Source organism: Brachyhypopomus gauderio, chromosome 8 (assembly GCF_052324685.1).
Source record: "Brachyhypopomus gauderio isolate BG-103 chromosome 8, BGAUD_0.2, whole genome shotgun sequence".
In the NCBI taxonomy this organism is placed as follows: domain Eukaryota; kingdom Metazoa; phylum Chordata; class Actinopteri; order Gymnotiformes; family Hypopomidae; genus Brachyhypopomus; species Brachyhypopomus gauderio.
This window is the reverse complement of record NC_135218.1, coordinates 23,625,052-23,638,850: the sequence shown is the minus strand read 5'-3', so window position 1 is coordinate 23,638,850 and position 13,799 is coordinate 23,625,052. Positions and strand designations below refer to the sequence as shown.

The window sequence follows — 13,799 nt, the reverse complement described above, 5'->3', positions numbered from 1 at the left end:
AAGGTCCTATGGTTGCCACTCACCAATCAGCATTCACCTTTCAGTTGTACATCAGTGGACCTTATGGACCAGGAAGACACACCAGTCTTACTCTTGTTGAGTTCTTATTGGCTAAGCAAACAGGAAGTCTACCTGTCCCACCTCCTACTGCAGTACTGTTATGAACTGAAGACGCACGCCAAGTTAAACTTGGATGTGACGTCATTTCCTATTGTTGATATGGGTAAAAACAAACAAACAAAAAAGAAAGTAATGAAATATATTATATTAATAATAACAATAATAAAGATTGTGTTGTATAGAGAGGAATTCGAGGTGAAATTGTTAGTGCATTAAGTGTGGATGTTTTTGAATGTTGGTGTTCTGCTGTTTTCCATCGACATCCTCCATCACGCTGGAATGTACCACTCCCTTCAAGCAGCTCAGTCTCTCTTCTCTATGCCAAGTTGTTTGCACACTGTGTGCTATATTTTGTTGTGTTAAGATTCTTTTTTTAAAGGCTTTAAAAAAAATCTTCGTTATGATTTACAGATATGAAATATGGCATTTAAGTCTTTTTTTTACTCGATTCAATCTCCTGTAGAAAAATATTCTGCACTTTTCAAATACAAACGTTTGGCAAAGACGCCAGGTTGTGCAATATCACGATACTCACGATGCTCATCATTGTACCTTTAATGTAACTAAGAATTTTAAATGTATTATTCTGTATTATTTTAAATTTGTACATAATATTTTTGACATTGCCATGATAGAAACATACCAGAGGGCGTCTTAGCTACGCACCTCTTCAAGGATCAGATCAATTACACTAGGTCTCACTGCTCCCTCGGTCGGACGGTTATTTTTACATTTAGCATCTTCAGATTTAGTACGTATGAATCATCTAGATCATACCGGGACAAAATGTTTACTGAAATTAGTTCAAGTCAGTGTTGTCGATGAAAGACCTTTATAATCGTTTGTTTCTGCTTCAGCGGGGTCGGTGACCTCACAGGTGCAGGGGTCTCCTGCAGAACTTTATGTGAACAGAAAAAAAAAGAATAAAAGCCAGCAGGAATTTCATGTGTTAATCTCTGGAATTTCACGTGTTAATCTCTGGAATCTCATGTGTTAATCTCTGGAATCTCGCGTGTTAATCTCTGGAATCTCACGTGTTAATCTCTGGAATCTCGCGTGTTAGTCTCTGGAATCTCACGTGTTAATCTCTGGAACGTGCTATATATTAAATCTGGCAGTTTTTCATCTTCACCATTTGGTTTGTTTACTGTTTATACTTTAAGGTCTTTGAGTCAGGTTGGTCAGTGGCACTGATGAAGATGTAGGCTTATTACGTTTTGAAGTTTCAAATGTTATTTAGGGTAGTTAGTGCTGCAGGGCCTGTGAAATTAATTTCTGTCCTGCAGAGAGAAGTGCTGACACGTGAAGAATGAGGCAGGAATGTCCTACGTATGTAAGTGTTTGGTTCATCCTGGCCCGATTTCAATTTTCAGCAGAACACAGAAATTTTCAACTCACAGATCTTTTATTTATTGTATGGAAATTGCATTGCCTCAAGTTCATGTGCTGAGAGATGACTTTGGTTTTGGCTTTTTCAATGCCCCCACAATGCAATGCAGTCATTGGCAAAATTCTGGGGTCCTACTGCAAGAGGCAGGCTAGAGACTCTTTATTTCAAACGTATTTATGTATTTATTTATTTATCTATTTGTATTTATTCATTTACGACTACCCTCCGCTTTGCTAGTGAATTAATATAGTTGTGAGCTGACTGCATTTCATGGCATTTGTATTCAGTATTAACATGAATTCAGCATTTTGTTAAATACAAATTCACACGTATTACCTTTCTGTTTACAGCTCAGGCCAATGTTAAATCCGTGTGATGGGTCTTTTCATTTCAGCACATTGTCCGTTTGCCACTGTGCAGGTCGCCGTGTTCACTGTAATCACTGCATTTCTGAGAGGCGTATATGATTGAAATGGAGGTCAACAGGACATCATGATACCCAATTTAATGGGACATGTGCCCCTGTAATGCGTTTCTATTCCACACGATAATCGTGTGAGGAAAAAGTCAGTAAAAGTCACAGTGCTTAACGTTCTAACCTGGGCTATACTGCACTACCACAACGACCCGCCATCTCATCAAATGTGCGATTATCATTTTTCTGTCAGAGCTAGTTTTCTTTTTTCTTTTTTATATTATTGTTGAAGTATATGTATGACAGAATCCTTAAAATTAAATATACATTATTCCACAAGCTAATTCACCTTTTCTCATGAGAGAATGTAACTAAGGAGAGAAGAGCAGAAACCACAAGAACAAATGCAGACCAATTACAGCAACAATGATGTAGTTTTAATAGATTAAAATTTAATTAAAATTGAAATTTTAGATTTTAATTACATTTGTTTACAAAGTGACATATTAATGATGTCATCGATTTGTGTTTAGTAGCAAAATGTGCTTAATGCAGCTGACATTGGTATTTGCGTGTAATAGCACAAACAATACAGTTGAATACATTTAAATCGGTGGATCTTCAGGAACATCTTCATGGTACTTTCCTGTTGTTTTGGTAAGCAGCTCTACCCTCAGGCCCGGGGGAGGAAGCGTAAGTTGATAGGCTGAGAGGGAATGAGAAGGGTCCTGGTTTTGGGCTGTACGACGGGGGCGCCATCTAGTGGCCGGACCTCATAGTGCTGCATCAGCTGCACAAGAAAGGTGAGGAGGGTTCACCAACGGAAGAGAATACTGTTAACACTATTTATACTCCAAAAACAAACAAAACAACTAAAGCTAGAAGCAACAGAACAGCAAAACTAGTTTAAAGTGTGTTTGTTCATTTCCACCTTTACTTAATAATTCAAATATTAAATATGATTAAAATATGTGGGACTTAATAAAAGGTCTTGTGCTGGCAAAAAAAACTGCATATAAAGAAACATGACAAATCAAGAGTTTACACTGATTCTCCGAAAGGAAACACACAAATATAACTCATTATTCAAATCAGTCCAGTGTACTGTAACTTGGTACTTAAAGTTTAAAGGATCAATCAGGCATTTTTACCACCCAGTAGTAGCAAACAATATTCTAATATTATTATTATTATTATATTAAAACAATATTTCTAATGGTGATTTTTTTCTGAAGTGTAGCTAACGAGATGAAGAAACTCTATTAAGTGTGTTCCTGACACAGAGGCAGCCATGTTAAAAACATTTACTTCACAATTTCTGACACACGACTAGGTGCACATCGCTATTTAAACGTGATCTCGTGCAGCATAATTGAAGCATCCAGACGTCTGGTTCTGTCAAGTTCTGCAGGTCCCTGACCATCGTCTAGCAGGACACCTGTGCATACCTGTGTTGGTCCTGTTTTAGCACACCACTGGGTCACGAGTGTCAAGGCCCAGACCTTCTACCCCATTGATTAAACAGATCACACCTGATCCACCGGCCAGCCACATAAACTACATATTCTAATCAATTGGATGGTATGCAAGAGTATACAAATGTCAAAAAAGAAAGAAACATGACTACAGTTCTCAATCTGAATGTAGTGTGTTGTAGTGTCACACACCCCCATACATCGTCCTTCGGGAGGGGCTTGTCCTCATTTTAGGGGTCGTTACCGTGGCTATTCTAACTATAGCTGTGCCTTGATTACAATTCAAGGTGAAATGTATTCAACTCTGACACTAATTCAATGCCTCATTTTTATGTGCCCTGTATATTGTCTTTTAATAAAAAAAGTCCAACAACATAAAGTATTGTTTTAAAGGTTTTGCTTTTCATTGCATAATTGTTATGCACATTGCTATAGAAAAGGAATGTGGTGTGTATTGCGTATGAAGCTGCGTGTGAAACCCTCTGCGTGTGAAACCCTCTGCGTGTGAAACCCTCCCCATGTGAAACCCTCCGCGTGTGAGGCCCTCCGCGTGTGAACCCTTCCGCGTGTGAAGCCCTCTGCATGTGAAACCCTCCATGTGTGAAACTCACCCTGGACAGGGCGGTGTACATCTCCAGCTCTGCCACCCTCTTCCCCACACAGGCACGCACTCCCACGCCGAACGGGATGGAGCTGTAGGGGTGGTGCTTAGAGTAGGAGGCCCCGCCCCTCAGCCAGCGGTCTGGGAAGAAGCGCTCCGCCTCTGGGAACTCGTCCTTATCGTGACTGACCGCGTAGTGGCACAGGTGAAACTGCGTCTGAGAAGAACAGAAGGCATGGGGCACGTGACAGGCATGTGGCACACGTGACATGTATGTGGCACACGTGACAGGTATGTGATGCACGTGACAGTCATGTGGCCCACGTGACAGGTACATGGTACACGTGACAGGCGTGTGGCACACGTGACAGGTATGTGTCGCACGTGACAGGTATGTGACGCACGTGACAGGTATGTGACGCACGTGACAGTTATGTGACGCACGTGACAGATATGTGACGCATGTGACAGGCATGTGGCACACGTGACAGGTATATGACACACGTGACAGGTGTGTGATGCACATGACAGGTATGTGATGCACGTGACAAGTATGTGGCACACGTGACAGGCATGTGGCACACGTGACAGGCATGTGGCACACGTGACAGGTATATGACACACGTGACAGGTGTGTGATGCACATGACAGGTATGTGATGCACGTGACAAGTATGTGGCACACGTGACAGGCATGTGGCACACGTGACAGGTATGTGGCACACGTGACAAGTATGTGGCACACGTGACAGGCATGTGGCACACGTGACAAGTATGTGGCACACGTGACAGGCATGTGGCACACGTGACAGGTATGTGGCACACGTGACAGGCATGTGGCACACGTGACAGGTATGTGGCACACGTGACAGGCATGTGGCACACGTGACAGGTACGTGACGCACCTGTTCTGCTTGTAGGTGGTTTATGAAGAAATTGTGGACTCATTAGGAGCAACTGGTCTGTTGCTGGTCTTACCTTCTTTGGGAACCAGTAATCACCCACGACAACTTCGTTGTCCACAGTGAAACGGCCATTGCCAGACACTACTGGGTACAACCTGCAGACACACGGTGTAAGTTTGTTAAGGACAAATCATCCAAAGGGTCAGAAGAACAACAACACCAGAGCAAACAACACACACCACAACAAACTGCAGTTGTTTACAAAAAGCTTTTGACAACGTGGTAGTCAAGCAACGTGAAATACGTCCAAATAGAGCAAGGCTCAAAACAACAGATTAGCTCATCATCTGATCTGCCTCCACTATTTCTACCAGAAGGTTCTACATTCCTGCAGAGTTCAGCTCTAAAACCCGATACACTCGGTCATAGTTCTGAGACGGCACCGATTAGCAGGATCGGGTGTGTTAGATGTTGGAACTGTGCATGAGTAGGTATGATGATCTCAGAGCAACAAAGCAGAAGACCAGGTAGAGAAATCAGGTCCTTCAAACTTTATCAACATCTCATTGTTAAAGGACACATCACGTGGTAAACAAAGCCCCTCTGAAGACCTCAACCTGACTCGACTAGCACAAAAGGGGCCGAACACAAAGCACTGCTGTCAAACAGCACTCAAACCGCACTCAAACAATCAGGCATTACTTATGCAACACAGAGACATTCTCAGCATTCAGCAGATGCTCTTATCCAGAGCGAATTCTGAAGGTTCTTTGTCATGCTCTCATGCAGTCATCCTAGCCCGTACAGTAGATCAGAGTTCCAGATTCTGTTTAACTAGAATACTGGTCTAGACACTCTGTATTATAGGTTGTGGTGACCAGATAATATCTGCTACGTATTTGTAGTCACAACATTCCAACTTAAAACATGACTGAACTTGCATCTGACAAACAAGTTTATCATATAATCAAAGCGGGGTGAGGTATGGAACAGGTTCCTCTTTCCTTGAAGGAATGTGAAAGGTGAGTGTGTGACTGCTGGTGTCTCTTCTGTGGTGTAACCATTAACCGAAGGTTTGAACGTGTGACTACCTGAATGGGGATTCTCTCAGCCTAGGGACATGCCTTTGCGTCTTTATTGTGTTTATTTTTATCAGTATCTCATATCAGATTTTTTTCTGGATTTCCACAGGAGGCTTAAGCATTGCACTTTGACCCTTGAATGATGATGTCAGTAAAGAGCTGAGCTGGTTCTGCACTAAACGCTGGTATCAGCCCAAGTTCAACGTCTTAGCACTCAGTCCACACCCGTGTACCTGAGTGTCTCCTTGATGACGGCTTTCAGGTAGGGCATCTTGCTCAGGTGCTCCGTGGTGGGCGGCTCCCTCTGGGGACAGATGGACACCACCTCCTGGTAGAGACGCTTCTGCATGTCCTGATCTCCAGCGAGGTGATACAATGTCCAGGACAAGGTGTTCGATGTCTGAGGGAGGGATGAAGAATAATACAGACATACAAACCCCTTTTCGTATCCTGAATCACAACCACATACATCTGTTTTGGTTCCTAATGACTGTTATGAGTAAACTTGAATCCTCCATTTTTGTGCTTCTGTGTATTCCCTGAATTGCTCAAAGTGAATTTCCTGTATAACTGGAAGTTCTATCCTTCAATAACTGGAGGTGTATTCCCTTTATTACTGGGGGTTTATTGCCTGTATAAGTAGAACGTGATTGCAGATGCACCCATCGGTTGGTGGGTTTTCAATGTGACCGGCAAATCAGTCTCGCATAAACGATCCTGTGGCGGTCGCATTTACACTTGTGCACCACACGAGGGCGCCAGCTTTTACATCCATTCCACACGCCATTGAGAAACGGCAGTCAATTGCACACAACATACTTTTAAAAGGAAACAGGACAATTTTTAGCGCAGCCAATTTCCACGTAACCTCCATGTTTTTGATTTTGAGTTGTACATGCTACATTAAGCACAAAATGCTCGCAGGCTGAGACAAACATCAAGAATGCTGACTATCCAGCTTTGGGTCTTCGTGTGGTTGGATATTTGTTTTTTCTACAGTTAAGCAGAATGTCAGCACGTACACACACACACACACACACACACACACACACACACACACACACACACACACACACACACACACACAGACACACACACACACACAGACACACACACACACACACACACACAGACACACACACACACAGACACACACTCACACACACACAGACACACACACACAAACACACACACACACACACACACACACACACAGGTGCACTTACCGTGTCCACGCCTCCCAGGAGCAGCTCTGTGATGGTGATGTAGATTTCCTCGAGGGAGATCTTGTTAGAGGAGAGAAGGGAGGTGAGGTAGGTCCCATCCACCCTCTCCCCTCGCTCCATCTGCTCCTCCATCTGCTTCACCTTCCTGTCAATCAAACGCCGGGCTGGACCAGCACACGGGAGGAGACATTCAGCTTTTCCCATGTTACTTCACAACAGGAAAAAGGGGATTTAGGTCTATGTTCTCGCAAAGAATACCATACTGAGAAATACCTTATTGAGCGCAAACACGTCAGCACTACTACAAGCACTATTATACGGTCATAACTAAATATCAGAGCTCTTTCACCACCGAGACATGAATTCAATGATCCAGCGTACCCACGTCATAGAGGTCGTCCCAGGCCTGGACAAAGCGCGTCCAGAAGGGGAAGACTGTCCGCGTCCAGCGAGGGAGGAAGAGGACGGTTTCAGACAGGGTCAGCATGTTGCTGACGGCCGTGATGAAGCGCAGTGTGTCCTGGGGAATCTCGTCCTGCAGACAGCCCAGACGTGTCTCGAACAGGACAGATGTGATACCTGTACACACACGACTGGTCTGTATTGACTGACGGCATTATAGTCATTTCTGACAATGTGCCCTGACAAAGACAGAAAATTATAAGACATTGTGTCCAGTAATATGTATACAGTACTAGTTACATGTACAGTAAATGACCCAAGTATGGAGACTGGTGACTACCAGTTAACAGAGTGCTCTTACCCTCAGCACTCTCCCTGACCTGGGTCACGTATAGCACACACATGCATAATATGAACTAAACATGATTACACTGAAACACACTACTTCATTATTGTAGTCCTTCTACTTAATCAGAATGACATGTACTAAATCATAACGTTCATAATAACGTCTCTTGTAATCTAAATGACATGACCTAATCAAGAATGACATAATTTCTGTCACAACACACACACACACACACACAAACACACACACACACACACACACCAGTGAGAAGCGACAGCCTATCTCAGTCTGCATGCTCTCAAACAGAAGCCACAGCCCCCTGGGGACTGTGTTGAGTCAAGGGACAAGAAGGGAATAAAACACCCAGGACAGAACGTCAAACACTGGACAAGAGGACACACAATAACACACACTTACACTAGAACACCCAGAACAGAGGAACAAACACTGGACAAGAGGACACACAATAACACACACTTACACCAGAAAACCCAGAACAGAGGAACAAACACTGGACAAGAGGACACACAATAACACACACTTACACCAGAAAACCCAGAACAGAGGAACAAACACTGGACAAGAGGACACACAATAACACACACTCACACCAGAACACCCAGGACAGAACGTCAAACACTGGACAAGAGGACACACAATAACACACACTCACACCAGAACACCCAGAACAGAGGAACAAACACTGGACAAGAGGACACACACTAACACACACTCACACCAGAACAATTTAGAGTAACCGAATAACTCAACCACCATTTTCTTGGAAGGTGGGAGGAACCAGAGACCACAGAGGAAATCTGTTGTGATACGGAGAGAACATGGAAACTCCACCCAGACAGGGTGACCCAAACTGCAACCTAATATATTTTGATGGTGAATAACTGTTGGGTTGAAAATAGTACATTAACTGCCTTTATAACTTATTGCATGTTTTCTGCATATGTCTCTTTAAAGCACCAATTATATGGACTGGGCTTAAAGCCATTTGTTATTTGGTGAGAGTGTTCATTTGTGGTGAACTGATCTCTGCAGGGTTTCCTGTACCTCTTGGCTAATAACACTGGCCAACAATCCAAAGACTAAAGGAGAAAAGTTTCAACTAAACGGAAAATCATTCCAGCCATTAAACATGACACAAGTGCTACCTACATCACTACGGGAAAAGATTGTACCGCTGGGTTCAGAAAAGGCTAATCAACTTCTGTGCTATCAAGTATTGCTGTTTGCGAACGTGCGTTTTAAATGCTTTAAGGACGTTGACTGCTTTCAGAAGACCAAAAGCTTCACTAAAGAAGATACCTTGGGCAATCCTAAACCCCCAGCGATACCTTCAGAAAGGATTTGGTCAGGTTGGCAAAAGTTTATAAATGAATTTCATTATATTTTCCCTCCATAACCAAAGATAGTGAAAATGCCCCCCTTTAAACAAACGAGAGGCCTGTAAAAAACCCCCTTCACCCGCCCTGACCTTCAAAGCCGAACTTGTAGAGTTCAGCGGGCAGGTCCGAAACGGTGGCCTTGTCGGGGCTGCGCATGCGCAGGCGCTCCAGCCTGTGCAGCAGGTCCGTTACGACGTCGTTGATCACGGGCACGTACGTGGCCACCTCGCGCAGCTTCAGCATCTTGGGGTTGAGGGCACTGCGCATGCGTGACCAGTTCTCGCCCGTGCTGAGGGACACAGGAGCGTCTGATGTTCAGACACCCTCAGGTTGGCGTACTGACCGGTTACACAGTGCGTTGAGTTCATGTAAAATAAGAGCTTATCAAATTTATCAGAATTAAAGTGGTGCTTTGTCAAATTTCTGAGTTAAATATCACACAACACTTTTATACTACTTTAATTCACTGTCACATGTTGCCACACAAGGGAAATGATGGTGAACAAGACCGACTCGACGTGAAGACCGTAAGCTTGACCCCTCAGGTCTCGGTACTCCTTCCAGTGGGGAAGTTCGGTGCGCACCGGGTACCGTCCCTCCTGGCGGATCACCTGAGCGATCAGCTCCGCCGTCGCAACGTTAATGATGTCGAACGGACCGAACCGGGAGCGCCAGATCGGCCCGTAAAGACGTTTGTGTTCCACCTACACAACAACGGTACCGGACCTGAAACAACATGTATCTCTTCTACACCATACGACGACGCCATTAGAGTCTATACTGATTTTACAAGGAGAAAAAGTCTGATTCTGTAATGATGCACAGCAGGCCCAGTTTCAATAAAACGTTTTTCTTCCACACAAGAAGCATAAAGAGTTTTGAACTAACCTGCAACGCGTGGCTTTTATCTGCGTAACCCTTTACAAAAAGAAAGTAAACCGTGGTGGCCAAGTTGGGTCCAGGCAGGTCGTGGACGGTCTTTAATTTCCCCGTCAGTGCTGCGACATTCTGCTGATTTAAGTCGCTGGTTTGTGACTTTAATCTTCTCGCTATACAAACTGCGGTTTTCCGTCCGTGAGCGGCGAGACGGGCGGGTCTAAACCCCGCACAGGCGGTCATGATGAAGCGGGTTACGGACGTCCCGACCGGTCGCGTATGCGTGAAAACTTATGGACCTGTCCGATAACACTGCAGACCGCACGCCCACAGAGGTCTATATACGGTAGTACAGACCTTCCAGCGTCCGTAAATTAAGGCAAGGACTCTTAAATAAACTGTTTCTTGCAAGTCGTGTTTTGATTTCTTCCGATGTTGGTTTATTTGACGTAAACCAAGTCAAGTCTGGGTTACAGCTCCAAGTAAACAGCGAAGTGAGGGTGGGTGGCGGTGCTCCTTCACCACACAGCCCACTGAGGGAGGGTGGAGGCGTTGCTCCTTCACCACATTACCACGAATGTTCGCCTCTTTCCCAAAATAGATGTGGTGTAATAAAGCGCAGTATGCTAGTGTTAAGGTTTAGATATTGCCTCTAGACGTGGTTCATTAACAGGATTATACATTTATTCAGTCCTCAAGTGTTCCGTAACAGTTGTGGGAGAACAGATTTCATAACACACGGGTGTCAGGAAATTTAGCAAATCAGTCTCAAGATTGAAGTGTAGCAATGTAATCAACATGGCAATGTAATCCTGAATTTGCATTTACATGTTCCACTTATACACTTTGAGCTCAAAATTCAGATTCAAATGCAATAATTATATTTACATTTGCGTCTATTCATTTACACATACATTTTGATGCATTATTTGTAACTTTATTTAAATAAAAAAGTATTTTCAACACCAGCCCCGTTAAAAAGATGTCAAAATTCAAACGTTAAAGGAGAAGCAGCCTTTCCTGTTTGTAATAACATTGTGATACCATCACCAGTCACTTATGGTCTTCCACTTCAGTCAGCCAATCAGATTCCACAGCCTTCCACTTTAACCAGCCAATGGGAAAGTACAAGAGAGACAGTGGGAGAGGAGGAAAGGTTGTAACCAAGCAGCAGACACACAGATAAAGGGATGAACACGTGTACAATGTGTGAACGTTGTACAATGTCAGTGTTAAATCAACAATAGGCGGACCGCCAGCACTGTTGAGCACGGAATAAATGCACTAACTGGTGAACGAAGCCGGCGACCTACTGAAGCAACTGGAATCTGTAATAACGGCCTTATTACACGAGCCCGCGAGTAAAAGGGGAAATGGAGGCCAAGCTGATTGTGCAGTGCAAGGAGACGTTTGAACGATTGGAACAGGACCAAAGAGGATTAGGAAGAAAACGCAGATGCAGAAGAACTCAGTAATTTTAGACCGATCTCAAATTTACCTTTTATAGCCAAAAACCTGGAGAAGGTAGTAGCGAACCAGTTGACTGCTACCCTGGACAAATATGAGGTGTATGACAACGTCCAGTCAGGTTTTCGAAAGCAGCACTCTACAGAGTCTGCTCTTGTTAAAGTTCAAAATGACTTACTGATGGCTACTGATGCTGGAAAATGTTCTGTGCTTGACCCCTGCTTTCGACACGTCAATCATGCCATACTGATTGACAGGCTAAGGGACTGGGTTGGAATCACTGGACCAGCCCTCAAATGGTTTGTTATCTTGAGGGGAGGAGTTTTTCAGTGTCCTCCAACGACAATAGGTTGCACACTGTCGCTCTGTACTGTGGGGTTCCACAGGGATCAGTGTTGGGGCCATTGCTTTTTTCACTTTATTTATTGCCCCTGGGTCAGCTAATTGGGAGTTGTAACATCTTGTACCACATTTTTGCTGATGACATCCAGTTATATGTGTTTTTTGCACCGGGTGAAATAAATTGCCTTGTTAGGCTCATAAATTGTGTCAATGCAATCAAAGACTGGGCCTCTAGCAAATCACTCCAGCTAAATGCTGCTAAAACCGAGGCTTCACTGGCTGCCGGTGGAACAGAGAGTTCATTTTAAGATTCTTTTACTGGCTTTTAAATCATTAAGGGGTCAGGCGCCATGCTACCTTAGTGACCTCCTACACGGTCATGCACCTCGGAGGGTACTAAGGTCTTCTGAAGCCAACCTCTTGATTGTTCCACGCACCTGGCATAAAACACGAGGTGATCGGGCCTTCGAGGTCATAGCACCCAATCTCTGGAACTCACTCACTTTGGCTTTGAGGTCAGCTGACTCTATGGAATCTTTTAAAAAACAACTTGACACACCTTTTAAGCAGGCATTCAACTGGTATTATAGCATTTATTATGCTAATATTGTACATCCTGTTCATGCATTCTGTATAATTTTATTTACCCTTCTAACCTATGTACTTATACAGTTCCTCCAGTGTAAAGCACTTTGTGACTGTCTGCGAAAAGTGCTATATAAATAAACTAAAAAAAAAAAAAATCAGGTCACTGAAGATGCTCCTCATAGCTTTGGCACTAGGAGTCCCAGCATTTTCATTCCACACTTTTTCTACCTGGTCTCCACCAGGGGGCAGTTCTGGGGACATTTGCATTCCATTAGGCCACCCTTTGTTATGTACATGCAACCACTTATAGGAAGACGGGTGGGGGGGGGGTGTGATGGTGTGAACCATCAGTTCATTGTTCTGCTGGATGTGTTCACTGACTCAGATAGAGAAGAAAAAACCCTGGCCTCCCCTTGGGGAGATTGAGGGAGATACATTGAGGGCTTTTGAGGGGACGGTGTGGATGAACACTGACCAGTGGCTGACCATGAACACTGAACACTGACCCTCTTTTCTCTCCTCCTCTTTTCGCTGTATGGCCCACCTAACCCCAATTATTTTTATCACTATTGCACTGATTGTACAGAATTGTTTTCTTTTGATTCTTACATAGAAATAAAGTTGTCCTCCAAAGATTGGGGGGGGGGGGGGCGCAAAAAAAAGAGTAGTGACTCTGAAATCTCTTCTGGTAAGATTTCCTAAATGTCCTTTATTTGTTTACTGGTTATGGCTGTTGTGTTTTTGGAAGAGACACACTGTAAAAAGTACCATCTTGATAAGTTAGAATAATAATCTTGGAACAATTTTATTTCAAGTAGCTGAGGGTTTTTTGTCACTGTCGCCTCTGGCTTGCTCATTAGGGATTTGGACCCATGGTATTGTTAACCTTGTAAATCCTGTAAAGCTGCTCTGAGACAACATGTGTTGTGAAAAGCGCTATACAAATAAATTTGATTTCCTCGTCTTGTAAATTAAAAATGGCAAACTACAAGTCTGAAGCTGAAGGCTAGTCAGCTAGGAAGAATTCCACTGAATGTCAACACTAAAATAATCAGCAAAACCATGAGGCCGAGAAAGGTGCTTGGTTCTGCCAGAATGGGCCACAAACCCCAGACTGGACACACTCGAGTTCGGGAAAGCTTGTGGTCAATACGGTTCATCA

At 43.8% G+C, this 13,799-nt stretch overlaps 2 protein-coding genes across 2 annotated transcripts in view; one reads left to right on the top strand and one right to left on the bottom strand.

Moving 5' to 3' along the window:
- kalrnb (kalirin RhoGEF kinase b) overlaps window positions 1–1,060 on the top strand; it is a 70,175-nt gene extending 69,115 nt beyond the window's left edge. The window contains 1 exon segment of the mRNA XM_077015665.1: window positions 1–1,060. This exon segment is cut by the window's left edge and continues 259 nt beyond it. The gene's annotated coding sequence lies outside the window, so the exon portion shown is untranslated.
- A 1,280-nt stretch (window positions 1,061–2,340) lies between these two features.
- Window positions 2,341–10,888, bottom strand: cyp27a2 (cytochrome P450 family 27 subfamily A member 2). Its single transcript, XM_077015669.1, has 9 exons — window positions 10,253–10,888; window positions 9,878–10,068; window positions 9,454–9,653; window positions 7,595–7,792; window positions 7,214–7,377; window positions 6,221–6,387; window positions 4,979–5,060; window positions 4,012–4,218; window positions 2,341–2,715 (listed from the first exon to the last, which is right to left on the bottom strand). Exons 1-9 carry the CDS (start codon window positions 10,481–10,483, stop codon window positions 2,599–2,601), a joined length of 1,557 nt encoding a protein of 518 aa, XP_076871784.1. The 5' UTR covers window positions 10,484–10,888; the 3' UTR covers window positions 2,341–2,598.
- Between the last annotated feature and the right edge of the window lie 2,911 nt (window positions 10,889–13,799).